Raw genomic sequence first — 27,916 nt, forward strand, 5'->3', positions numbered from 1 at the left:
GTTTATATCTGTGTTCAAAATACGAAATTCTCCTCACCGGGGACACAAAGAAAATGATCATATTTTGCGTTTATTTTTGTTGGTTCAAAAAACAATGATGCTTTTCTTAAATGCAGCCGTGAATTAATCTCTATTATATTTATAGGTCAAGACTGTTACTTATACACCAGTTTCCTGTGGTTGCAGGCACTTTCTAGGATGCTGGGAATGTCTGCAGAGGATAATCCATTCACTCTACGCTTTCCACCACCGAGGACCGAGGTTCGCTGCTACCTGATCTTTGGGGTCATTACATCCTTCTGCTTTTTGTCCAGTGTATATTGGCAAGTCTGGCATGACGATGTAGCCATATCCTGTTTATTAGCCAACAGGTTGCTCACAAATGTTTTCATGTTAATCACATGCCCCCATTCATAGCGTTTTATTCCAACAAGGAGCCTAACGTTCTATAGTGTCCACTTCACCTCCTCTTACATATCCGCTACATTATGTGTGTAATATATATAAATATATACTATATATATATATATATATATATATATGAAGCATTCAATAAATGAAACTAAACTGGACTATCCTACAGACGTGATTAATCAAAACGAACCCCAAATCCGAATACAAATTCTTAAAATAAGACCTACATCCCTTACTCATGCAATACATGAAGCAATAGTAAGAGCTACAACAAACAGTGCTTGTTACAGCTCCATAAGTTTGTTGTTCACTGGGGTAGATAGTTACACATTATAGTAGGAACATACAAAACTTAATATCATGCATGCGTGGTTATTTAAATGCTGTATAGTAACATGCTTGATTCCGTTTATTTAAGGTAATGGGAAATATGATAAAATCCCAAACACGTTTTAAAGAAAAGTTAAAAAAAGTCACACTCTGTGCTCAATATAAAGGGGACAAAATCGCTTCTATTGTCTCTGAAATTCATTTTGCAAACGGCTTTCTCTCTGCCAGTGCAACAGCTAAAGTTTTAATGACTGTTGAACATGATAAAGGATGGTTCTGCACGGAGATGACGTAAACAATGCTTATCCCTTCCTCACTGGCGAACTATACCTCGAAGAAGCTACATTGTTGCATAGTGTGGTTGCCGAGCAACCGTTGCCAGGATTGTTTAGTTCCAACAAACAGACAAACAGGACTCAGGCTGCTGCTGCGGCCGCAGTGCTTGTCGAACATGGGCAGTCTCTGACCCCGCCAACTGGATCTGTGGGCCCTCCAGTCTTCCTTTAGCCACCTTTCCTCCACGGCGCCCGCCATGTGTGATGCGGAGGAGCAGGAGCAGCTCCCAGCCCCGAGCCCCACGGCGCAGCCAGAGCTTCAGAAAACAGCCGATTACTATCGAGTCAGAGAGGATCTGCCGGAAAGGTTCAACTACCCCAGCTGCTTTAAGGGCTACAGGTGAGGCTGATGGAGGGGGAGGGACGGATGCATGGGCTTTTTCTTTAGGAAAGCTCCCACTTGAGCCGACTTTATAGAGTTAAAAGGACATTGCCTGGACTTATAAGGCATCGTGAGATGTATGACACACTGTGTTATATTTGTTTCCATAAGTGCCCCAGTTACCGAAAACTGTTGTTATATTTTTAATGTGCCACAACTCTCGGGTGCATTACAGATTATGGGTCAGCGACCTCAAAGATGAGTATTGCATACTTTTCATACCACGCCTACAACTGCACTAAACCGAATACAAACACAAGCATACTTAAACCGCTTGGACCTTAGTACGGTACACGACAGAGTGCCCGATTCCGAGCTGCGGCAAAAACTGGAGTGGAAAGCCGCATTCTCCCTCCAGGTTCCAGCACCACCGTTCTGAGGTGGCACGAATGGTCGGAGGGGAGCTGCCTTGCTTTCCCATCTGCAAATGGTAATCAAATCTTTAATTAATGGAGCAGAATATAGATTACCCCTGCTATCTGCGCAGGGAGTATTAATTCTATTAAAGACTAGGAGGCGAGCATTATGCTTCATCTTCATTTATTACTACTCTTCAGCAGTTCAACAAAACACTATAAAAAATCGTGAAAAGCGTAAACTTTGCTTTCCTCTTTTCCTTTCCTTCTTTCTTTTTTTTTTTTTTTTTTAACTACAATGTCCATGAGTCTCTGTAGTCCATGCCCTTTCCACCAGTCATAACCCACTTCCTGTGCTCGGGCTCCTCCTCTGCTTTTACTCGCTCTGAAACTGCACAAGTCCATTAACTGATCCTCGCCAACAGAGCGAAGGTTCTTCTGAACTTTAAAACTCCACCGCCGGTGTCCTCCCGGTCTGCTACTTTCAGCTACGGCACGGCCATCAGTTATTCTTCTGATCTTCCCCTATGAAACAGAAATAGAAAGTCTTAGGGTGGTGCGTCTGTAGTGTACTTCACTCATATAATGCAACGACATTTAGTACAGTACATTACTTCGGGAGGGAATTTAATGCTCGCCTCCTAGTCTTTAATAGAATTAATACTCCCTGCGCAGATAGCAGGGGTAATCTATATTCTATGACAAGACTGGAGGCGAGCATTATGCTTGTTCAAAGCTGCCCAACACTGTACTAGCCAGACCCTCTGTTGGCTTAAAGTAAAATTCTTTAAAGGTACGGTCGTTTGACCAGTCCGCTGTTAGCATTATTACATTCAAGGGCACTCCCGCTCTCGCTGCTGACGATGCCATCGCACCCCTCACTGAATGCGCTCCATACATGTCCACATTCACACCCGCTGCATGCATGATCTCCTTTACCCATCTAGCTATAGTAGCTGATGTTACGGCGTGATAGGGTTTCCTGCGCGCTATTAGCAACTGGGTAACCTGCGCTGCTCTGTTCTCTGCTGTTCTACTCTCGTATTCTTTAATACACCGTGCAACGCACCACTTCGAATTGCCCGGAAAATACGGATAATGCACTGTGGAGGTACCTGTCTTGGTTCTCCTAGCAATAGAGAACGTGACTCCTTCCGGTCCGAAAGCTCGTCTGTTAATCTCCAGAGCTTTAACGTCTGACACTCGTTTGCATGAGATTAGACATAATAACATAGCTAGCTTACCGGATAGTTGTTTACGGGTAAGACATTTATCCGTCGGCCAATCCGATAATAGTCTTAATACTGTCGCCACATCCCATGTCGAATTATATCTGGGCACTGGTGGCACTCTGAACTTTGCTCCTCTAACGAGCCTGACTACCGCGGGGTGTTCTCCTGCTGGCCCTCCTTCTATTGGAATGTGTCCCGCTGATATAGCTGATCTGTACACCCCTATCGTACGAAAAGCTTTCCCGTCCTGCAGTAAGTTCGCTAAGAAATTTAGAATTACCACTACAGGTGCTGAAACGGGATGAACACCTCTGTCCTTGCACCAGCTTGTCCATTTTGCCCAAGCTGCGTCATAGCTCCTCCTAGTGGAGGGAGCCCAGGATTCTGCGATAAGCTGAGCTGCTTGCTCCGAAATTCCTGGCAGGGCCCAACGTCTCCTGATATCCTGCACGCGACTAAGGGGAGTGTCCCTCTCACTCTCAGAGGATGACACAACCCAGCTGGGTCCGTGATCAATCGCTCTCCTTCGGGAAGCACTCTGGGTAAGTCTGCTAGTAGCTCCATTAGCGTTGGAAACCACACTTGTGACTTCCACAACGGTGCGACCAACACCAGTTCCGCTCTCTCCCTCCGACACTTCGCTAGAACTCTGTTCAACATTGCGAAGGGGGGAAAAGCGTAATGCGGTCCTCCTGTCCACTCTTGCAGGAACGCATCCGTTCCCTGCGCTTCCGGATCTAGCCTCCAGCTGTAATATAGGCTCGTCTGTGCATTGAGCCGGGATGCGAACAGATCTACCTTCAGTGGACCCCATCTCCTGTCCAGTCTCTGAAACACGACTGGGTCCAGCTTCCAATCGCTGGAGTCTATCAGGTAACGCGAGTTCCAGTCCGCTACTATGTTCTGCTCGCCTGGCAGGTATTCCGCTATCACTGACGTCTCTGACTGTAGACAGAAATGCCAGAAGTCCTTTGCTAGTTCCGCTAGCATCTTGGACCTCGTACCGCCTAGGTGATTTATGTAACGTACTGCGGAGATGTTGTCCATCTTCAGCAGCACACAAGATTTCACTCTTCCTCTTGTGAATGCCTTGATCGCGAACGATCCTGCCAGTAGCTCCAGGCAGTTTATATGTAGCCGGAGCTCCTCTTCGCTCCATTTGCCCCCGGTCTGTAGGGTCCCACATCTGGCCCCCCAGCCCTTCCGGCTGGCGTCCGATTCTATTACCAGATCTGGTTTGTCCCCGAATATGGCTCGCCCATTCCAGGCGTCCATATTCTTCAACCACCACTCTAGTTCGGTAATGGAGTCCTGATCTAGGGGTACTTTCTGGTGATACTTCAGACCCTGTTGTAGGTGTCTTATCTTTAATCTCTGTAGCGCTCGGTAGTGCAGAGGCCCTGGAAATATGGCCTGAATGGATGCTGCTAGTAGCCCCACTACTCTCGCTAGCGTCCTGATAGATATCTGCTTCTTCTCCAGACATAATCTGATCTCCCTCTTTATGTCCTTCATTTTCCGAGCTGGCAGCTCCAGGGTCGCTTTCTTCGTGTCTAGTACGAACCCTAAGAAATCTAGCCTCTGAGCTGGTACGGTATCTGACTTCTCTGTATTCACTAGGAATCCTAGAGATAGTAGGAGGTCTTGTACCCATCCTGTTTGATATACTAGCACTTCTCGGTCTTCTGCTAGGAGCAAAAGGTCGTCCAGATAAATTATCAGTCTGACGCCTTTCTCCCTGATCGCTGCCGCTACTGGTTTCATCAGCTTCGTAAACGCCCAGGGCGCCGAGGCCAGCCCGAACGGCATCGTCTTGAAGTGCCAAAACTGTCCGTGCCATCGGAACGCTAGAAATGGTCTGTACTCTTCGAGCACGGGTACTGTGAGGTACGCGTCCTTTAGATCTAGGCGCGTCAGCCAGTCTGCCTCCCTTAGGGAGTCCCTGAGCTGATGTATGCCCTCCATCTTGAAGTGGCGATATATGATCCAACCGTTCAGCTCTTTGAGATTGATAACTGGGCGTACCTTCTCCTTCCTGTGTACTAGGAACATATTGCTGACAAACTTGGGTGGCGTTTCGCATCTCTCTATCGCTCGCTTGCGCAGTAGCTGCTCTATCTCGCTGTCTAAAAGCGCCTGTTCCGCTAGCGCTAGCCTCTGGCTCCGCGGCCTGTCCTTTTGCACTGGCCTCTCTATGAAATCTAACCTCATACCTCTGACGGTTTGCAGTATCCAGGAATCGCTGGAAAGCTTGCGCCAATTCTCTAAAAACATGCGCGTCCTCCCCCCTACCGGAGGATACTGAATCGCTCTCACCTGGTGTAAACCCTTGACCTCGTCCTGATCCTCTGGACCTGCGGCCTCTTGGGAATCTCCCTCTGGATGGGAAGAAAGTATCCTGACTCTTGTTCTCCCAGTATTGAGCTCTGGGGTTTTGAGGCCTTCTTCCGCCTTGGGTCCGACCGGCCGCCCGGCCTCTGTAGCGTCCGGTCCCTCCAAAAACTCTATTCGGGAATATCTTGCGAATCGATGCTTGGGCTTTCTCGAGCGAAGCGTATGTCCCTACGAATCGGCCCATCTCCTTACCGAAGGTCTCACCGAACAGGAGGCCCTGGGCCCCTTCTCCTGCCTCATACGATGAGAGGTCGCTGAGCTTAGAATCAATCTTGAGCAGGAGGCCTTTCCTTCTCTCCGAAGCGATGGCGCAGTTCGCGTTCCCCAGAAGGCAGACTGCTCTCTGCGCCCATCCTGCGAGAGCTTCGGGGTCAACTTCCTCTCCCGTGTCCCTTGCTCTCTCCGCCAGGTCCATGATTTTAGCGAGAGGGCCTGCTAAGTCCAGAACTTTCTCCTGGCAGCTTTTCCAGGACCTATCGATACCCTTGCGCGGGTCTTTATTTGTTTTTGATACGAATGTCAGCATCTTCGGGTCGAGCTCAGGGGCCTCCGCTACTTTTCCAGGGAGATCTGGGCGCGGGCATTCCGCTCGCAGGCGCTGCCTCACCTCCTTGTCGAGAGGCTTGCGCAACCTAGCTGCCATGTATTGTGCTACCCGGGGGGATGGTTGCCACTCCGAGGATTTCGGGTTCCGTATGCTATCGGGGTCAAACATATCCTCTTGTGGCTCGAGGAGGTGCTTCTCTTTACGAAGTCTTTTGCCCCCGCTGGGTTTGGCCCAGTCCTCCTGCTCTATCTCCTCGTCCTCTAGTGAGGCTTGGAATCCATCCTTCTCGTCTTCCGAGTCAGGGTCTTCCCCTGTATTGTCCTCCCCTGGAGTGGGGGTCATGAGGTGTGGCACTGTCTGGCGTTGCAGATAAGCTTCTTTCAGCTTCGCGAACGCGTCAGGCACCTCTGGGGCCTTATCATCTGCCCCTTCCAAAGAGCCCCGGGGGTCGTCAGAGGCTTTCCTCTTGAGGGCTAGCTTACTCCCCTTACGTCCCTCTATCGCGGGATCCGTGGGCGTGCGTCTCCAGTCTTCGGTGCTGCTGCTAGGCTGTGAAAGCATGGCCTCCAACGTCTCCAGCCTCTCCTGTAGGGGTCTGACGCCCTCTGCCACTGCATCAATGAGGGAGCTTCCTAGCACTTTTTTGAAGCTGGCCGCGAGGTCCTGGGACTGCTCCTCCTCGCTCCACTCAAATTCTGACATTCTCGTGCTTGTGCCTAAAATACCTGAGTCAGGTGTCTTAGCACGCCCACAGCTCCTCTTGATGATTTGGGGTTCGTAAAGTCGTCTTTACTCTTGCGCTCCCCCTTTTCTTTTTTTTTTTTTTTTTTTTTTTTTTTTTTTTTTTCAGTGGCTGCACCTAGACGCGATCACTCGTGGCTCCGAGAAGCCTTCACTTCTGCTGCGCCAATCCTCTGCTACTTGGCAGTGTAAGAGCTCCGTCGGTTTCTACCTTCTGCAGCTCCCAATCCGTGACTTTATCGTCACTCAATGTGCTTCATAGGAAACACGGCGCTTGCGGTCGCTATAACCGCTAAATCAGAGAAACAAGTCGCACGACTGAAAATCATCAGAAATGATTGTACACGAGTGTACTGTAGTCGGTGAACTCTGTAGACAGTGGCGCCATGGAGCGACCTGTCGGCACGTGCGCTTATGCGCCTAACTCCTCCCACACAAGGGTGGGGGCTGCTTGCGGAGCATTTGGCCGCGCACCGAACTTCGCGGGAGCCGGCCCGCCTCCGCGGAGATGGGGCCTGCTCTCGGATGTCGGCGCGGCCTATGCTGCGTCGTTCGCGAGGCTGACTAACCCCAAGTGTGCCGAAATTGCGACACGGGGCCGCCCGCCTCGCGAATAAGCCCCTGCCTGAGATACCCCTTGGGCTACTCCCACGCAAACTCGCGCCGACGCGAGCGCTCGAAAATCTATGTCAACGCGCTTTTACGCAGAATACACTATGAAACCATTATAGTGACTAAAATACCAAGATATTCTTTTTTTTTTTTTTTTTTTTTAACACGCTCTCTCGGCGTTCCTCTCTTACACACTCATATCTAAAGAATTCATAAAGATTAATCTCCCACTCAACCCCCGTCAATACATTCATGCGGAGAGGGAAGAAATTGTACTTATCTGCTTGAAGAGCAGTAAAAGAAGAGGAGGAGCCCGAGCACAGGAAGTGGGTTATGACTGGTGGAAAGGGCATGGACTACAGAGACTCATGGACATTGTAGTTAAAAAAAAAAAAAAAAAAGAAAGAAGGAAAGGAAAAGAGGAAAGCAAAGTTTACGCTTTTCACGATTTTTTATAGTGTTTTGTTGAACTGCTGAAGAGTAGTAATAAATGAAGATGAAGCATAATGCTCGCCTCCAGTCTTGTCATAGAAATTGTGCACCAGTGTCACTATGAGGATTTCCAAAAAATCTGCCACTTTCCTTTTTTAACTAAAGTCTCGTTGAGCCGTCAGTAAATTAGAAAAGTAATATTGCCATCCAGGGAAAAGACTAGCTTTGAAATGAAAACGTAGTAAGAATGTTAACATCACCTCAGAGGAGGCGTATTTTAACTCCTTTTTAGTTTGGGCTATTAGGTGGCCCTTGGGCTACCTATAAGACGAAACTATTGCATTAGAGGACGGTCGGAGAAACGGCACATGAGGCGGGATTCGAAGCTTGTAAGTGTTGTTTGGTTATTTGCCCACCCACTGACTACCCTGGCCATCCTAATCCCTATGCCATTCCCAGGGAATGAATTGGGCAGAAACAAGACAGAGCTGCGCTCCATTAAGCATTGTCTTACTGGAGCGCTGTTCCATGTAGACCCGAGGCTCATTTTACCATCATGGTGACTAGTCTGACAGATAAAATGCGCATTATACAAAGTGTGCATTACATGCTCAGAAGGAATACACATTTGAATTACTATAACAGAAATGTTGAAAAATTGGTGGTCATTCTTATATTGTCAAAATGCACTTTGTTTTCATGCAAAGCAGCCAGCATCATATGTTCAAGACACAAACATTATTTGACCCCTAGCCCCACTCCTCAGTCCCGCCACACCACTGACAATCCCCACCGACTCCCCACTCTCTCTTCACGCATGCGAAGAGGGGGTGGAGGAAGTTACCCCAGGACATTTTGTCTATTTGCAGCACTGGTCATTCCCACCCAGTTTGTGCCCCATTCGCCCAAAACACGGCAATCTAGTGAGAGTTACTGACTTAATTGGAACTGTAAATGCACCTCTGGTGTAATAAAAATGTCTTAACCGGGTCTGGCTTCAGCCACTCGATTTATAAGCACTATGCATGTTCCTCACTGAAGTCCTGTTAAAAACAAGCATTGGCAAGGTGTAAAGATGTGCTCATGGCGAAGAAGACCTGAGAGGCACCAGGTAGGGAAGTGAACTCTTTTACTTAAGTTCCAGTTGACAAGGTAATAACAAGCAGGAAAGTTACAAGGTAAGTATAAAGGAAGTTACAGGCAACATCCACCAGCTCCCACTTTCACAGTGTCTCAGCCACCAACTGACATCCAGGGAACATTCGGAGCACTCGCACCACAACATTCCACTCATCAGCATTGCACCAGGCGTCCCATCAGGGTAGCATGTGCACAGGACCAGGGAAGAAGAGACACAACACACAACACAAAGCCAATAGTTTTGGCTTGTGTATACGTTTTAGGCATTTGCCTGGCACTTCTATTAGATGCCTAGGTACCTGCTACCATCAATGGCCAGTTATTGCATGGTGGGTTTAATTCGGCAGTCCTTAGATAGGTGTCCCATTTTGCTGCATGTCCAGCCTGCTTCTCCGAGTCGAGCTCGCAATCCTCCAAATCCTCCAGCTCTTCCCTTTTGTGAGTTACCCCTTGAACCCCTCCCGTTTCTCGTCGGGTGCTATCTGAAGTGTTTGCCCAGTCTTGCAATGATCCTGACTGTTGTTGCGCATCTGTAGGGTTTGTCACTACTGCTCCCTTCATACTAACTTTCGCTAGTTTCTTCTGCACTAGTTTGGCTACTGCACACAGCGCCTTTTCTTCTGCTGCTCTCATTCTCACGCTTGCGTTTACAAAAATGTGCTATGTGCGCTTGTATCTCACCACATCCTTTCGCTTCTATACCTACTGTTCTATCTAATTCTGCTTGCACTTCAGTGGGAAGACCTTTTTCGTAATACATGATCGCAGAACGTTATGTCTCCTGTCTCTTCTCACCACATTTCTTGAATGGACTGAATATACAATGCAGGGTCCTCCTCATGTTTCATTGTGCATGCCATTATAGCACCTACATCTGGCCTGTCTCGCTACGCCCTTCTCAATGCAACCCACACACAGGCTCGACAGTTATTAAATGGAGCCCCATCATGTGCATCCCTCGATAATTGAACCCCTGGGTACCATGCTCACTCCCAAATTGTGTTCTTCTGATCTTCGATTATGCTGGTTAGTAGGCTTTTCATATCTCCAATTGCTAGAATAGCTCCTGCTGTATGTATTTCTACTGCACAGATCCATTTACCCGCCCCCACATGTTCTTAAGACACACTCAGCTATGACACGGGTACCTATGACATGGGCATCTATGACATGTACACCAACAACATGCGACACATGATCCTATGACACTCACGCCTGCAATACATGGTCCTACGAGACACGGTACAACACACTCTGCTATGACACCCTCTCTTACGACAGGCTCTCCCATGGCACGCTCTCCTACGACACTCTTCTACACCACGCACTCCTATGGCATGTGCTCCTATGGCCTGTGCAGTTACAACAAGAGCACCCATGACAAGTGCACATACGGCACACTCTTTCGGCATACATCGTTACAACACACCCTCCTAAAACACATGTTCCAACAACACACACTAGTACTATGCACGCTCCTAGGGCACATGTTCCTACAGCACGCACACCTATGACAGACACACCTACAAAATGCACAACTATGACACGCGCACCTACGAGGCATATACGTTTCACAGTTCATATATCATGCCATTACATCTCATGAAATATTACATCAAAGCCATGGCTCTTTTTGATGTTAGTTTTCACCAGATGTAATGAATGTACATTTTTAATATGAACCGTACAAATAGGCATACAAGTTTCACAGTTTAGACATTACAGTTTTCAGATGTAATTTATGTGCACAAACTGTGCTCCTAAAACACATTCTCCTATGACACATGCTCCTACGACATGCACTCCCACAGCCCACTCTCCTATGGCACGTGCTCCTACAAAACATGCTCCTAAGGCACATGCTCTTATGACATGTGCTCTTACAACATGCACTCCTAAAACACAACCTCTTTATGACACACTCCAACATGCGTGCCTATAACATACACTCTTATGACAGAAGCTTTTACGACTCAAGCTCCTAGGATTTACGCTCCTATGACAGTCCCTCATATGTCACCCGGTCCTACGGCGTGCTCCTATGACACACACTCCTAGGACACAGGCACCTACAACACAGGCACCTACAACACAGGCACCTATGACACACTCCTAAAACACTCTCTCCTACAACATATGTTCTTAAGATATGCGCACCTACGACAGATGCACCTACAACACACCGTTACGGCAGACTTTGTTACGACATACCCTCCTAAGACACATGCTCTAACAACACATATGGTTCTATGCATGCTACTACAGCATGTGCTCCTACAGCACGCCCACCTATGAAACGCACACCTAATAGGCATAGGAGTTTCACAGCTCATATATTATACCATTGCACCTCCTGAAAACTCACATGAAAGTCAGGGTTGACTTTGATGTCAGTTTTCATGTAGAGTATGTATGTTACATACACTCTGAAATTAATGTACAAAATTGATATGGACAAGTAGAGTATGTACATTATGCATGCATATTATGAATGTACAGCTTCTATACAAAATGTAGAGTATGTATTTTACGCATGCTGAGGATAAATGTACAGTTTCTATCCAAAATGTACACAGACATGCACAGTATGTACATTAGGCACACAGAATGAATATATACGGTTTCTGTACAAAATGTGCATTGGCATGTAGAGTATGCACATTACACACGCACATAATAAATGTACAGCTTCTATACCAAATGTACATGGACAAGTAGAGTATGTACATTAAGGACACTCATAATGAATGTACAGTTTCTATCCAGAATGTACACAGGAATTGAGAGTATGTACATAACGCACGCTTAGCATAAATATACTGTTTCTATACAAAATGTACATTGACATGTCAAGTATGTACATTACACACACACTAAGAATGAATATAATTTTAGTATACAAAATGTGCATGGACATGTAGAGTATGTACATTAGGCATGCTCAGAAATAATGTACAGCTTCTATTCAAAATGAACAGCTTGTGTACAAAAATGTGCATGCAAAAATGAGTATGGACATTACACATGCTCAAGATGAATGCTCACTTCCTATGCACAATGTACATAGTCATGTAAAGTATGTATATTATACAAGCTCAGAACAAATGCACAGATTTGATACAAAATGTACACAAAGAGGTAGAGTATGTACTTTGAAGAGTATGTGCCTTGATGAATCTTGCGATGTTGTCACTCCCTCTCTGGGTAAAGTCTCTTCCCACATGGACAGGGAAAGGCAGCCGCTACCTGATCCTAACATGGGAGGGAGGGAGACTCACTGGCAGAAACATGGTATCCCCCTTAAGGCATGTTCACAGGGTTCCAGCAGGAAGAGAGGGCTCTTCTCTCTACTTGCTTTCCCTATGTCAGGAGGCTTTATCATAATGGGTGAATTGTGGCTCGGCACCACCCATCCACCAATTATGTTACTAGAATTGTATACTAGTCACACCACTGCTGTAATGGTCATACAGTTCTGAGCCTTGTCTGTGTAGAGGCAGATTGTTATCCTTCCCTGGGTGGCAGCCAGATCACGGTCTGTGGGGTGAAAAGGAAACTGGGTCAAGAACACCAGGAAAGGGGAGGAGTGGGAAAAGGCAGGGAGGCAAAATCATACAGACTTAACTCGTATAACATTTGGGGAATTGAAAAGATACGGGTGAATGGTGATGTGTGTGGTTGAGATGAATGTATTCTTTTTAGTCTTTTGTAATCAAAAGAAGGGCTGAGAGTTTCCCTTGTTTGCCTGCAGGACCTTCATGGAGCCATTTACTAGAGTGCCGGTGATATAACGTTAAGCCTTGTTGTGAATGTTTGATGGCCTTGCAATATACTCAAGAGTGCCTAACTGATTGTGGGGGCTACTAACCAAATAATCATGTTGGATTCCCTCCTGCTGATATCCGGCGTGGATCTTTTAAAGGTGAGCCCACTGACGAAGATGTCAGAATGAGGAAGTGACTTTGTGCAGAATGAGTGCTGAGGACAAGAAAAGGAGAGTCTGACACCCTGACCCATACACGATTGGCCCTAGGTGGAGTAGAGAGAAAGAGTGTTGCCTTTGTATGTACTAAATTGCTTTTCATTGTTAAATTGGTTATGTTGCTTTTCAAATCGTAACTGAGCGTGAACCCAATTTACACAGAAATTCCTTCTTAAAGAAAAACAAAATTGTATCACTAGATATGCAATTTTAAAAATTACTATTTCTTTATTGGTTTTGAACTGCAAAGTGTCAAAGCAGAACTTGTGGACTATATGAATACACTGGGCCTCATCACAAGTTGGGTAGTGCAGTTAAAACCTGTCGGTAATGCTATTACCTCTGCATTACCGCTCTGCCCAACTTTGAGTTGCTTGGAAAGTTGGGGATTCACCTCCAGCTCTGAGCTGGGGGTAAATCTGCTGACTTTCCACCAATTTTCAGCGCATTAGCGCTGTGTTAATTGCATCAAAAATGCCCCTTTGGTTTTAATGGACCCAGAATAAATGGGAATTTACCGGGCCGGACCAAGTTGCGGTAAAGCTAATAGCATTGAGCGGATTTACCGCCGGGATAACGCTCACTTGTGGTGAGGCCCACTGTATAGGGAATATAAAGAATCTGGACTGCATCGAAGTAGGTTTGCTCCAGTGCACTGGTAAATCATATTAATCAGACTTGTCTCCAACCATTGATTTGAAAATGTGTATTTCCTTAAACTCTTTCAGCAAAAAGCAAGTTCATCCACTGTACAAGACGACAAACCAGACCTATGGAAGCCGGCCACCAACAGTCCATGAAATGCCAGTAAGTCGCTATTCCATATTCAGTCGCTTAATTACGCTTTGATGTGGAAACACAGGCATTAAATGAGGGGATGCAATATGGTGGTTCAATTGTTGGCGGAGGAACCAGAAGGTCTGAGCTACAATTCTAATTTCCCCATTTGGAAACAATGTGTGATCCTATCTTCCTGAGCTTCTGTTGCGCTACCTGCAGTATTGGGGGTGATTAAGAGAATGTCAACCACCAGTATTAAGGGCATTAGTACATTCATAAAGAAATAAGGATCTCAGAATTATGAATTTAATTATAGAAGGTTTATTATTATTAATTTCCATTTCCAGCTTTATTTGGACATGATTTCCAATGGTGCAGCTATCAATGCTGTGTGGGATTTTTTTTATAGATAATAACTGTTGCTGTGCCCAAGCAAACCTTCAGTACAGGTAGTGCCGATTTCTCTCCTCACACCATTCATTTGATACGGCTCAGTCCTTGTGAACCTTCACTCTAGATTTCAAAAGATACTGCAGAGATATAAAACTGAAGATAAATCATATTGGGCATGTGATGAAGTGTCCTTGCTTGGCACTGAGATCAAGCATTGCAGTGGCCCGATGGGCTGCGGACCCCCCAACGCTTTATGACTGTGGCCCTTGAAGGAGTACACAGGGGATCCTCCGTGGCACTGCACGGTGGTTCCATAACTTAGCAAGTACCAAGTAAAGGGCAAACTACATCTCCAATAATCCTTTTGGTAGTTAACTCTCATAAGCAGCAAAGACAGTCACAGACCCCCATCTCCTGCTAAGAACTCCAAGTCCTTTCCTACTGTAAGGGGAGACAAGGCATAGTAGGGAAAGACTCTCTTTCCAATGGAAATGGGACTCTGGTACTTTAAGAAACATCCTCAGAGCCAGCTAAACGGCGAGGTTAACTCATGGCTTTTTGGCTAAGAAAAGAACTAGGATGCTAAAGGCTGATGGGAGGAGAAAGAGATGTCTGTTGTTTGTGTTGTTTGAGAATTGGGTTACTCTGCAAGCAGACTTTTCCTTAGCATACTTCTTAGGCTACAGGGCTCCCAGTTTAAGATGCAATAGGAGACACTCAGCACTGATTGGCTTGATGTTCTTTGTGAGGTAGTTTGGAATCTTGTTTAGAATTCCAAACTGCCTTTCATTCAACTAGAGTCCAGAGCAGGTCACAGCAAATTGAGATCATCAAGAAATTCAGCCTAAGAAGACTAAAGACGGTATCTAGTCATTGCATTGAATTAAAAAGCGTTGAATGCCTTGCCATCGAAAAAAATGCATTAAAAAAAAGCATTGAATGCATTTTTTTAAGGTAATGGGTTTATTTTAATTATAACGGGTTTTAAAGGTTAAAAAAGGGGGGTTGGGGGGCCCCCCCATTAAAAAAATAAGAATAAAATGCATTTTATGCTTTTTTTAGATGCATTTGTTTCGATGGCAAGGCATTCAACCCTTTTTAATTCGATGCAATGACTATAAACCCTAAAGACTATATTCAGAGGCAGCAGAAAACCAAGAACATCTTTAGAAAAAGTTCAGATAATTGTGTAAACTAATTATTTTCAAAATTGAAGACTGTAAAGTAGAAAGATATCTCTACTCTTTTAGAAACTGTAAATATATTAGCAATTTATCATTATTTGGCAAGTTTTACTAGTAGTTAAGATGTTTTAGTTCCTGTAATTAAATAAACAAAATAAGAAAATTAAAGCTGGAATATTTGAAAGCTTAATACAGTGTTTTCAGCATGCAATCGCTAAGTTTATGTACTAACTGTACGTAAGGTTAACAAGCACTAACAGACTATGGGCCTCATTACACGGTAGGCGGTAACCATGGCGCTATTAGCGCCATGGTTGCTGCCGGTATTTTACCGTGTCCGCCTTGTTGGATGGCGGAATTACTGCCCTACTCCAAGGTGAGCGGGGGCGGTAATTCCCCATTCACCAAGGCACTTCCCCATTCCCATTTTGGCCCCCATAGGGCTCAATGGGAATGGGGAAGGCGCTAATTACGGTACCGCAAATTGCGGTACCATAATTAGCACCAAGGTCCCTTTGCGGCACCCTACTCTAACGGCTGGTAAAACCAGCCATTAAGGTTGGGTCCTGCAAAGGGAACTCGTAGTAAGGCAGTAAGGGTTTACCGGTACCTGTGCCCTTACCGGTACCGGTAAACCCTTACCGTCTACCGTGTAATGAGGCCCCATGTTTGCATTTTTTATTCATTTTGTGAAATGCTGGCAAGCAATGCGTCAAGCGAAATTATTGCGAAGCCTTAGAATAAAGGACCTTGCTGTGCGATCAACGGCACGCGTCTTTCCAGGAAGTCAGGTCCTGTTGGAGAAGCCATCAGCATACGCGTATTTCCTTTTGTTGCGGCGGAGCACGGCAGGTCCTGTGGAGAAGGCAACAGAGTATGCACAGTTCCTTCTGTTGCGGCAGAGCGGCATAGCATTCGCGGTCATCGGAGTTTCAGTGGTGAGTCAGTACTGCATCATCAAGCCGGCGTGCCTTTTTCCTGCGTTCGCATTTGTTGTCTTTTAAAGGAAAGATACAAACTGTGAGACCCTATTTTGTTACAAAAGAGTTTTGTAAAGAAAGGACTTAGTAGTGAGTCTGGCGAAGTAAAAATAACTATTGAAAGAACAGTGAAGTGAAAACAAAAAGTATCCCAACATTTTGAAGAGAAAACATTGTGGATACTACAGCTATACACTTCTAGAAAAGCTTTTCAGCGATCAGGCAAAGGCCAACAGGTACTGGGCATAAATGGTGGGTTTGATATTACGAAATGTATTTAGGGTTAGTAGTCAGATAATTAATTATAACCTGTTTTCATTTTTAGATCAGAATATTAATAGCTCTTCAGAAAGAAACCAGAAGCAGACAAGAGCCACTGAGAGACCTTAGTTTGTTATTTTATCCACTTCCCCTTTCCCATCCGGCTTGCCTACACAGCAGTTGTTTTAATTAAATGTTTGGTGAGCGAGTCTACACAGCAATTGTTTTAATTAAATGTTTGGTGAGCAAGTCTAAGCGGTCTGGTGGGCTAGCATCCACTCCTGCAGGAATAAAGAGCTAGGAAGTCAGAAATGGGAAATGTGGTGTCAAGAGTTTGATTTTTAGAATCCCGGGGGTCAGCTGACCCAAATCTGGGTCCACGGACCACCTCAAAATCCGCAGACTTGGATCCAGAGCTTCCGATCTGTGACAACACCAACGCATCACCAATAACAGAAGGGTGTCATTAGAACAGTCATCCTGCCTGCAGGGGAGGTTTCATGAAGAGGGGAACCTAGGAAAGGCAACTAGAAAGAGAAACTCACCCAACCATTCAAAGAGGAAAGTAATTGGCAGCCAACAAAGAGATGAAGCTCATGCATTGTGATAGAAACCAAGATAGCCGTCCTATAAGATATAGCCTCTGTCCATGTGAGCCTAACTCCTGAGTAGGCACAGGAAGTACTGTGGACCAATAACAAATAATCCTACCACTGCCTACACAGCGGCCTGCTGTTACCCTGAGAGCCAGCCCAAGAGTGAGGTTAGAACAGTATACATGTAGCCCGTGGCCCCACGAGACCCAGCTAGTGCGGCTACATGCTTGTCCTCTGAGGGAATACCTAGAAAGAAAGACGCAGACACCAGGGCAATAAAGGTTTATTTAAAAAGTTTATTGTGTGTTTTATTCATATGTCCTGTATGTGTGTGTGTGTTTGGGAGAAACTATCCAGCTCACCAAGGGGCTGGGTCAAATGAGAGTTAAAAAAAGGAACAACAGAAAAGAACTCCCCTGCCCAAGAATGGGTTGTGCAGGGGAGAGAAATAAGAATCCAGAGGTATTTGATAGAAAAGACAGTTGGAGAAGAGTGGACAAATAGACTTACCCGGTGGGGGGGGGGGATTGGTCACTACCTTGAGCGGCCCCCTAGGTCATTAATAAATCAAGTAGAACAGGGCGGCACCAGGGGAGCGCCCAGGGACTTAATCAAGGGGGCAGAGCTGCATATGGCAAGGGCAGCTCGGTTGCCCCAGGTCCGCGGCCACTGTCGGCCCACCTGGCAGCCAGATGGGTGGGCCCAGTGACATACGTAGCACAGGCAGCATGTCAGCGGCTGCCTGGGTCCACAAAGAACAGCCCAGCCCAGAACGCGTCTGGGGGTCGCGCCAGACTGGGCTGCTCGCCCGTGCCCCCAAAGGCCTGCCTCATGGCCAGTGAGGTGGGCCCTTCAATGAAGTCCCCCCAGGCTGTGTATGCCAGGAGCAGTCTGGGAGGTGTAGAAAGGAAGCTGCTAAAAGTCTGCTCCACCCTACAGGGTGGAGCAGTGAAGATTTAAGTCCTGGGTTGACCTTGAAGGCCAACCCGGGTGAAGAGGAGAAGGAGGTGGGGAAGTCCCAGGCTGCTCCATTGAGCGGGTGAAGAAAGTGCCGGGCCACCCAGCGGAGCAGTCCGGGTGAAGTTAAGTGGCCTGCCACCTGGGTCTCACAACGCATTGCAGAGGGTGTGGGCGTGAAGAGCAGTGAGGCTGAGGAGTGCAGCGGTGAGCATGTCAGCATCCCCTGTTGTCATGAGGACACCGGCCAACCCAACATGGCCGCAGGTGCGGCGGTGAAGTCAGGTGGGCCCCCCAGCCCATAGGGCCCCCCTGAAGCTAAAGAAAGGCACAGGGTGCGGCAGTGATGTGTGGGCAGAGCCCCACTAGCGCAGGGGGATGCCTAACATGCAAATGAGAGAGCATGGAGCGTGCTGGAAAACAGTGGCGTCATGTGGTGGAGGGGGCCGTCCTAAAGAATGAAGCAGGCCACGGGCCCAACCAGGAGCCATAAGGGGACCACATTGAGGAATGAAGAGTCCTCATTACGTGTCATCAAGGAACAGGTCACAGCCTGCTGTCAGCCATCACCCAGCTTTTCATCAGGAGCAGCCCTGCACGCACTCACCCAGAGCCAGCACTGCAAGGCCAGACCTCAAGGTGCTGTAAAGGAGTGACTGCAGCAGTCAGCTCATTGTGACATAGTGCCTTGTATGTTTATGTTGTATGTAAATATATGTGCATAGTTAATTATTGTTAAGTAGATTAAATGTTAAGTAGGGTGTCGGGTGTTAAGGGGAAGCACAAAGCTCCAGTGTCCGTCACAGACATTACCTAACAGCATTTGTTTCTCAAAGTGAGGTGTAAATCTGTGCGCACCTTTTTCACTCCGACACCTGTGACTTTGCTTTGTATGCATTTACAATGTTGTACAATGTATGTCCAATCTGCATGAATTAATGCCTTTTGGGAATTGTCTTCTTTTTTGTTTAAATAATTCTCCCTGTTGAGATAACATTGTAACTATCTGTAACTCTGTAATCCTTGAACCATGGTAAACCTTGCACTGTGATTTGTCAACCTCTTGTTGTCTTTTTTTTTACAATATTCTCAGTCGGTCACGTTTATGTTTATACACAAAAAATATATATATATTGTTGGCAATAAGAAAAACTGACCAACCTTAACTATACTGAGTGTCTAGTTGTATTATACACAGCAGCGCATGGTGTGGTAGCAAAATAGTACACTACCAGTTTGCCATATATGTTTGACTAAATCTGCACCTGAATGAGTTGCAATTGAAAATAATTTTTTACAGGCAGGACCCCTCCCTGTTTTCAGCTTTTGTTAGCCCATAGTCCTGTCCCTGTGCTGGGCTCTCCCTCCCGTTACCTCCTGTGCTGCAACAGTAACACCCGTTCAACGGAAGTTGTTTTTAATGAATTGCTATTTTTTTATTACAGTACGTTCACCATAATAATACTTAACAAAGATGTGTTGTTTAATGATCTATACTAGCATAACCAAACTGCCTGCTGGCCATGGCCCTGTGGGCATTTAACCCGGGGAATGGCCTAAGGCGATGCCCTAGGCACCTCCAACTCACCCATTGTGTCCACTGGCAATGGCTCACAGTCAGACCATGACCCTGGTGCCACCAAACCTTTGCTGTGTGCACTGGGAATGTCGTGTAGCCATAACCAGTGGACACTGCACCCATTGCATGGCATTCAGTCTAGGCGTGAGCTCCTCTAAGAGCTCGAATGAGCTCACAGGTAAATGGCCTCTCGAGTAACCTTACCCACCTTCTACCATGCCCCTGCAACCTCCAACCTACCATTTGTGTCCACTTGTCATGGCTTATGTCGATACCCAATGGACACTCTGCCCACTGCATGGTCTTTAGCCATGCCCCAGAGTCTTTCAAGAACCCTAATGGAGGCACGCCCCACAGCTCCTTCGTCCGGTGCATTACCTTCCAAGACACCCATTTTGCCCACCGGGCCCAATGTTCTAAATACCCAATAGGCCACCGGCACCTCAAAACAACCATGTTGCCTGCAGGTCATGACCTGCTGCCATGACTAATGTGCACTTTTCCTGGGGCCTTCGGTCATGCCCTAGTTAATTCCTAGAAACTCAGTGAACCTCATTATGAGTAGATGGTAATGGTAACCGTACAGTTGAATTAAAAGCAACACAAAATTGGTGCTAATTCCTCCAGTGCTAGTTTTCACTGGAGGAATTACCACTACAAAAAAACAGGTTGCAATTCCTCCTGTGTGCATTAATTACACAGTATTATAAAATACCACCAAAATACAGCCAAACACTAGTGGTAATTCCTCCCAAAAATCTGTTTAGTCCGGGATGCATTGCATCCAGGTGACTAAAATAAAGCACCAGGTGCATTCAAATGCACCCACAGTTTATTTAAGGCACACACCTTCACCAACGCAATATCCAAAGGACCTGCAGCCGCGTAGCAGATGTGGAATGGTAACTTTTTTTTTCATCAGGTACACACTGATGGTCACCCACAGCTCGGATTCCCAAAACCCAGGGCCACCCTCAGCCACAACACCCATGCCTATCCACCACCTACGTCTCCAACGCCCATGTCCACCCACCACCATCATCCCCAAACCAATGTCTATGCCATGGCATTCCCTATTTGTGTGAGGTCTTGCCACATCTCAGTGCGGGTGCATCAATGAGCTACTGCGGAGTGATCCCTCTGTGGTTGTGGCACAGCTGGAGCCTGACAAGTCACCAGTGGGAAACGGGCAATCTTATACTAACCAGGATCAGCTTGGATGCCAGCTCCACAGTCGGCTTAGCCTACACCTTCCAGGCGTGCCATATTGGGGATGCTGCTGACCATCTCTTCCCAGTGGGTCAGTTCCGGGGGCTCTATGGTGCCTCCTCCAGTGGTAGCTCTTTCCTTGTGGTGGAGTGTCAGGTGACTGACAACCCTCGCCTTAAGTTCATTCTAACACTTCATAATGCCCTCCATGACATGGTCCCAACAGTCACCACCTTGTCATGCATCTCTGTCCAGATGACAGATTTCCTCTGTTGTGTGCTTTTCCAATTTATGCCGTCAAATTGCTCTCCCGAATGAGCGTCATCCTCATAAGCTAATATTGTGAATTCAGCTTCACTGAACTTTGGCTTCTTCCGCCTAATTTCGGAGACATTGAATTTAGTTTTGTCCACGCTGTGTTTACTGTGTACTTCTCTCTTGGATGGCACCAGGTGATTTAAAATAGATTCTTTTTATAAATACGGCCGCCAGTCATCTTCCGTTTCTGCTGGAGGAATTACTGAGTAGTAATTCCTCCAATGTTTTAATTGTGTAATGCCTCCAAATACAAATAGATGTAACAGTAAATCGTCAAAAAAATTGGCAGATTTGGCATTCAGTACTTTTTTCATTTGTAATTCCTCCAGTGGGGATTTTCTTTACCACCAGAATGATTGTTGCTCAGCTACAGGCTTATACTATGGCAGTAATTCCGCCAGACACATTGGCGGTAATGAAAGTTCTGTTTGAAGGAACCAGCACCATATTTTCCCCCAGAACTCATTATGAGGCCCATGTGTCCCCTGAGCACCTACATGATTTATTTTAAGTTATTTTTATTGGCATTTTGTTAAATACAACCAAGCAACTCAGTATTACCTCTTCTGTACATATCACTTTTTTATGCCCAATTTTACTTAACTTCTAAACAACTAACAAACATTTCCCACACAAGATTACGATGTGCTGTATAGTTCATCGGGGTAGACCCCCAGGTGCCAGGTGTCCAACCCACACCCCCGCTCTCCAGGTGTCACCAGCGGTCTTTATAATTTAGGCCTGGCTGGGACGGTCGCGCTTTATGCAGCAGACATGTCCCCGTGTGCAACTCCTTCAGGGGGGGTTTGTCATCAGATGGGTGGAACATGTCCCACACCAATGCTTTCCATGCAGCCCATTTGTCATTGCCATCCGGGCCTGTTCTGTTGACCCCATCCATCCACACTTTGGTTTCCGCCTCCGCCCACCTCTCAAATTCCCTGTGCCATTGCACGCATCGTGGCCCCCCAGCCGACACATGTTTATGTTTGCTGTCCCTGGGATAGGTACCGAGCAGGCACTCCTTTGGCGACCATTCAAACCTCACCACACCTGCCACTCTGCAGGCGCTCTCTATGCTCGCCCAGAGGCCCCGCACCTTCCTGCACTCCCAAAACATGTGTATCATGTCTGCTTCATCGCCTCCACACCATGGGCACAGTGACCTGGCATTTCTGTTGTACGCGGCTACCCTTTGCGGAGTCATGTAGGTGCGGTATAGGACATTTAGTTGTATCAGTTGAAGAAGTACTCAATCCAATCTGAATCCACCACTTCCTGTAGCCATCCACAGCAACAGGACACAGGAATCGTGTCCCAGGACAGATCCAAAGCCAAGGTGCCTGAACACAGGCTCAGAAAACCAACATTCAGTGAGGCAGAGCTACAGGTCCTCACTGGTGAGGTTGTTGGCCATGTGGGCTAACTATAATGCACTTGCCACCACAAAACATTGGGGGTAAGGCAGCCATCTGGGTGTCCTATCAGCCAGCAGGTGACAGCTGTCGGCACAGTCCCCCGGGATGGGAAGGACGGGACTGCAGAAAGAGATGAAATGACCTGAAGGTCAGGGTGCTCAGCCTCCTCTCACAACACTGTCCTGCTCCCTCCCCCCCTCCCCTGGCAATGCACTAAGAAAATGACCAACACCTAGGCTCAGATGGGCCAAATGGACTGGGTACGATGCCACCACATGGCCATAGGAAATGCCACCCAAGGTATAGCCAAGCAGAGCCGGGTTCAGGCATGGGCGATCCAGACAATCGCCCAGGGCACCACATCAGCCTCACAGAAATGCCAGGGAGGATTGCGCAAAATATCATTGTTCCCCGTGCGCTGCCAGGTCCAATGCATCACTGCATGCAGGGGTAGGTGGGCAACTGTGTAGTAATCATGCACAGCAGTATGCATGTGCTGAGAAAGGCCAAGTCCCAAAGTGGACCCCCAGCCCAACCGTATGGAAAGGCCACCTTTGCAGCACAAGGGGCAAAAAGCACCTGCCAATGAGGTGTACACACTCAGCAGCCACTGCACCCACCTTGCTGTAGTCATATGCAATAGCCTGCAAACGACCATAACCTTCTGTCCACATGTGTGGGATGTCTCTCCACCATGTACCATGTGTGACTAGCAAGCCAACGTACAAGTATGCATGAGGACTGACAGCATGTCATTTTACACCTAATAGGGTCACAGCTGAGTCAGGCGCTGGAGGGGGAAGGCTCGAAAACATCCCATGGGTGGGCCTCCTTGGCTAAAATATCAGCCACCACCCCTGCACTGCCCAGCAATGTGAGGGGCAGGCGAAAGGGATGGCATGTGTCACCAGGGTCCAGCAGCACATCACCTGCCACTGCCAGTGCCAGCACAGCACCCACTGGCAGTGATGGGGACACCGCCACAGGGACTCCACCCCTGGCACCTCCAACTTCCCCCCAACAGCTGGCCAATGAGGACGTGATGGGGGAGCAAGCTGCTGGCAGGCATGCAGAAGGAATGGTGCGTCCAACTACCCAACAGGCCCATGAAACCCTCATGTCACCCAAGCCGGACAGCCAGCATCATGGGCCGCTTGGTCGGGTGTCAGTGGGTGACTCGGAAATCAGGTCCCATGGGTCACCATGCTTCAGCCCCAGCGCTCCTCATAGCCCTCAACCCATTTCCCATGCCAGACAGGATGAGACACTGTTGAGGAGGCTGGACATGATGGTACAGTGCCAGGTTCACCTGTAAACACTTTCAAACATGCAGGTCCTCCACCTCCAGGCCATCCGGGACTGTGTCCAGGGAGGCACATGCAGGATTGTGAGGGCCATGGAGCATGACTGACATCAGGGGGCTACAACATATGCCACCCTGACTTTCTACGGAGAGAGAGGATGTTGGAATTAACGGAAGGCATCTCAGCTTTTGTCGGGGCTATGCAGGCCACCATGCAGTTGACCATTTAATTTAATTTCATTTTTTGAATTTATAACGTGCCTTTCGCCAAAAGCGATATTACAAAATATTAGAAAACAGTACAATTGACACGATAATGTAAAAAACAACTAAAAACAGAAGGAGGGGGAGAGAAACAGAAATTCAGTAAGTGGAAAGAAGTGAGAGAAGATGAGCTTTCGGGTTAGATCGACAAATACAAAGAAACGAAGAGCAGATAGAGAGAGGGAGGACATTCTAGTGTTTAGGGGCTAAGAGGGCAAAAGATCAGAAATGGGAAGAAGCAAAGGGGGTTTGGGGACAGTGAGAAGAAACAGATTATGTGATCAGAGAGTCCGAGAGGGAGAATAGAACAAGACTAGCGGTCAAAGATAAGGAGGAGCCAAGCCGTGAGTATATTTAAAAACAAGCATTGTCAATGCCAATAGTTTTGGCGTTTATTGCTGTTCTTTGCATTTTGCATTTATAAGCACCAGGGTGCAAGGGGGAGAGTGCAAAGTTTGAAAGGAGGCTGCAATAAGGGGTGTAGGTGTGCAATAGAATGAGAAGGGGAATAGAGCAAAGGAGAAAGCCATTGATACAGTGTCATTATGATGAGCAAGAGGAAATATGAGTGCTAAATGGTGAGAGTGAGAGGGTACAAAATAAAGCAAGTGTGTGAGAGGAAGTATGAGGAAGAAGCGGTAAGATGGGTGGGTGGGGAATAGAGGAGCTAGGATGAGGTTGGGTGGGGGAAAAGGGTGTAGGGTGGTTGGTGGGGGTAAAGAGAGAGGTGGCAGTATTGAGTAAGGAAAGAGGGGATAGAATGTGGGGTGGTAGAGGGGATAAGGAGGGCAGAGATAGAGAGAGGGGGTACCACATGTGTATGTGGTAGTGAGGGTGGGTGGGGGTAGAGAGAACTGTTAGTGTGGGTGCGGAAATAAAGAGTTGGTAGTGTGGGTGGGGGTAGAGAGAGTTGGGTAAGGTGGATGAGTGGGGGTTGGGTTGGTGGGGGTAGAAAGGGTAGGAGTAGGGTGGGTGGGAGTAGAGAGAGTGGTTGGCTGTAGAAAGAGTGGGGATATGGTTAGTGGGTAAAGAGTGGAGCTATGATTGGGGTAAAGAGTGGGAGTATGATTGGGGTAAAGATTGGGGGAATGGTTGGGGTAAAGAGTGGGTGTAGGGTGGGTGGGTTGGGGTAAAGAGTGGGGGTAGGATGGGTGGGTCCGGGTAGAGAGTGGCGGTTGGATGGGTGGGAGGGCGGAGAGAGTGGGGGTAGGATGGGTGGGGGAGAGAGTGGAGGAGGTGGGTAGAGAGTGGGAGTAGGGTGAGTTAGTGGGAGTAGGGTGGGTGAGTGGGAGTAGAAAGAGTGGGGTAGGGTGGGTGGGGGTACAGAGAGTGGGGGAGGGTGGGTGTGTGGGAGTATAGAGAGTGGGGGAGGGTGGGTGTGTGGGAGTATAGAGAGTGGGGGTATGGTGGGTGTGGGGGTAGCTGGTGGGGTGGGGGTACAGGGAGTGGGGGTAGAGAGTGGGGGTTGGGTGGTTGAGGGAAGAGAGAGTGGGTGTAGAGAGAGTGGGGGTAGGGTGGGTGGGGGTAGAGAGAGTGGGTGGGAGGGTAAAGAGTGGGAGTAGGGTGGGTGGGGATAGAGAGATTGTGGGTACGGTGGTTGGGTGGGGGTAGATAGTGCGGGGGTAGGGTGGGTGTAGAGAAAGTGGGAGGTAGGGTGTGGGTAGAGAGTGGGGGTAAGGTTTTAGAGAGAGGGGTATTGGGGTAGAGCAAGTGGGGGTAGAGTGGGTTGGGGTAGAGAGAGGGGGGAGGGTGGGTGTAGGGTGGGTGGTTGGAGGTTTGGTGGGGTAGAAAGAGTGGGCTAGGGTGGGTGGGGTAGAGAGTGGTGGTAGAGTGGGCGGGAGAGGGTGGGTGTAGAGTCGGTCAGGTAGGGTGGGTGCAGTAGATAGTGCTGCATGTGGTTGACAATGTCTCCTTCCACAACAGATAGGTGCTGTGCTTGCCCCTTACCCACATTGCATAGTCGTTTGAAAAATAATGCTACTCTTCATTTTGGAGCTGCCTCCAAAGCCATTCATCTTCCATAAATATCTAGAAAGGCCCTGAAAAGCGGGATTTGTGTTCATTTATTGAGGCTGGGGTGATGGGGTCCATTGGTCAGGGGCTTGCTACCGTGGACACTTCAGGAACGCCACAGGTACTGTTTTCAAGCGTGCCAATAGGCTGCAGATTTCCACAACCACTGAAGGCTGCATTTTGGAGGCAACGGGCAGCAAAGGGTTAAAGAGGCATGCTCTGGCCCTAAAACACCTCTGAGAGGAATTGCAGACTCTCTTGCACATTTTAGCAAAAGGTGGCTGTCCACCCCTGCAAGGGCTCAAACCCCTGCCCTTGGTGTTAGCATGGCCTGCTCCTTCACCGCTAGGCTAGGGAGGCCATCTCAAAGCAGGCATCGTCTCGCACTACAGACCCGTTAGGCGCTTAATTCCCACTCTGCCTTTTCAGACAGGAGGAAGGGGAGCTTGTTTCCTGCAACTCGAGCACCACTAGCAAGGGCTCAAACTCTCAGCTTTGTCAAAAGGCCTTGCTGTCTGATATTGGGGCCAGGGCACTGAGTCACCCTCCCAACACCTACCTGAGCTGCTGTGTGCAGCGCCCACAAGCCTCACAGTGCCTGTGAACAACACCCTTCACACTTCCGCCTGTCGCTCCCTAACTGCTGGTGGCAGAGACGGGTGGGGGTGGGGGGCAGAGTTTAGTGGGGGAGATTGGGGACACGAGAGAGCCTGGGATGGAAAGCTAGCGCTCCAACCAGTGCTTCCAAAACCGACTCTCTTGCCCACTCTCTTGCCCTATTCCTATCTCCCTCTTTCCCAGGCTTCCCCTGCCTCAGGCTTCTGCCTCAGGACGCGACACCAAGGACCAAAGGCTAATTTCTTCTGAAAAGGGGCAGACCGGCAGCAGGAAAGAAAGAGATCAGTCCGCCGCTTAAACATAGTCCGACAGGATTTTAACAAAAAAAAGCATACAAATGAAAAACGGGCATACAGTTAAATACATTCATTTTGCTTTTATTTTGGTAGCGCACATCTCCCCGGCAACAGCAGCAGGCCAGCAGACATGGGAAAGAGGGTTAAGGACCAGCTGGTGCTTTGGCCATTTCATCGCCAAGCGTTGTCATGTTGCTATGCCAACACCATACACTGCTCCCGAACTCCCCTTTACAGTTGATTTACAGTAGACATTTTTTGGCTATATTTTGGTAGTTGCACCACCAAAATTCACCAAAACCATCAATAGAAAGAAAATGGTAGAGAAGACGTGATTCAAAGGGAAACCATGAAATAGACAGCAAAGAAGATGTGATAGAAGACCGAAAAGGTAAAGAGAAGACAAACCGAAGAATTATAAACAGATCGGAGAGAAAGAAGATGAGACGCAGGAAGGCCAAGAAGAAGAGAAGATCAGAAGTTGATACAAGAAAATATCAGGCAGAACAGAAGAAGTTTAGTAACATGGAATTAGAGATAGGGGCTAGCACGACGGATGTTAAAAAGGGCATAGCGACAGGAGCGAGAAATAGAAGAGATGTGCAGTTTATAGGAAAGCCAAGGATCAAAGATAACCCCCAAATTGCGTGCAGAAGAGGAAAAGGGTAGAGAGGAAGGAGGAAAAAAGAGAGACGGAGGAGGAGGAATAGACCGAATAAACAAAGCTGGAAAAAACAGAACCTCAGTTTTAGAAGGATTGAGGTGTACAAAATGAGAAGACATCCAGGTTTGGACAGCAGAAAGGCAAGTTCATACAGTGGAGTGCAGAATAGAGTCAAAGGAAGAAAGA

At 47.6% G+C, this 27,916-nt stretch overlaps 1 protein-coding gene across 1 annotated transcript in view; it reads left to right on the forward strand.

Moving 5' to 3' along the window:
• Positions 1–1,131: 1,131 nt before the first annotated feature.
• The window catches only part of PIERCE1 (piercer of microtubule wall 1), a 106,503-nt gene continuing 79,718 nt past the window's right edge, over positions 1,132–27,916 (forward strand). Inside the window, exons 1-2 of the mRNA XM_069609600.1 lie at positions 1,132–1,419; positions 13,626–13,704. Of these exons, the coding sequence (XP_069465701.1) occupies positions 1,277–1,419; positions 13,626–13,704 (222 nt within the window). The 5' untranslated portion in view covers positions 1,132–1,276. The remainder of the gene's footprint in view (positions 1,420–13,625; positions 13,705–27,916) is intronic.

Source organism: Ambystoma mexicanum, chromosome 8 (assembly GCF_040938575.1).
Source record: "Ambystoma mexicanum isolate Mex_15411 chromosome 8, UKY_AmexF1_1, whole genome shotgun sequence".
In the NCBI taxonomy this organism is placed as follows: domain Eukaryota; kingdom Metazoa; phylum Chordata; class Amphibia; order Caudata; family Ambystomatidae; genus Ambystoma; species Ambystoma mexicanum.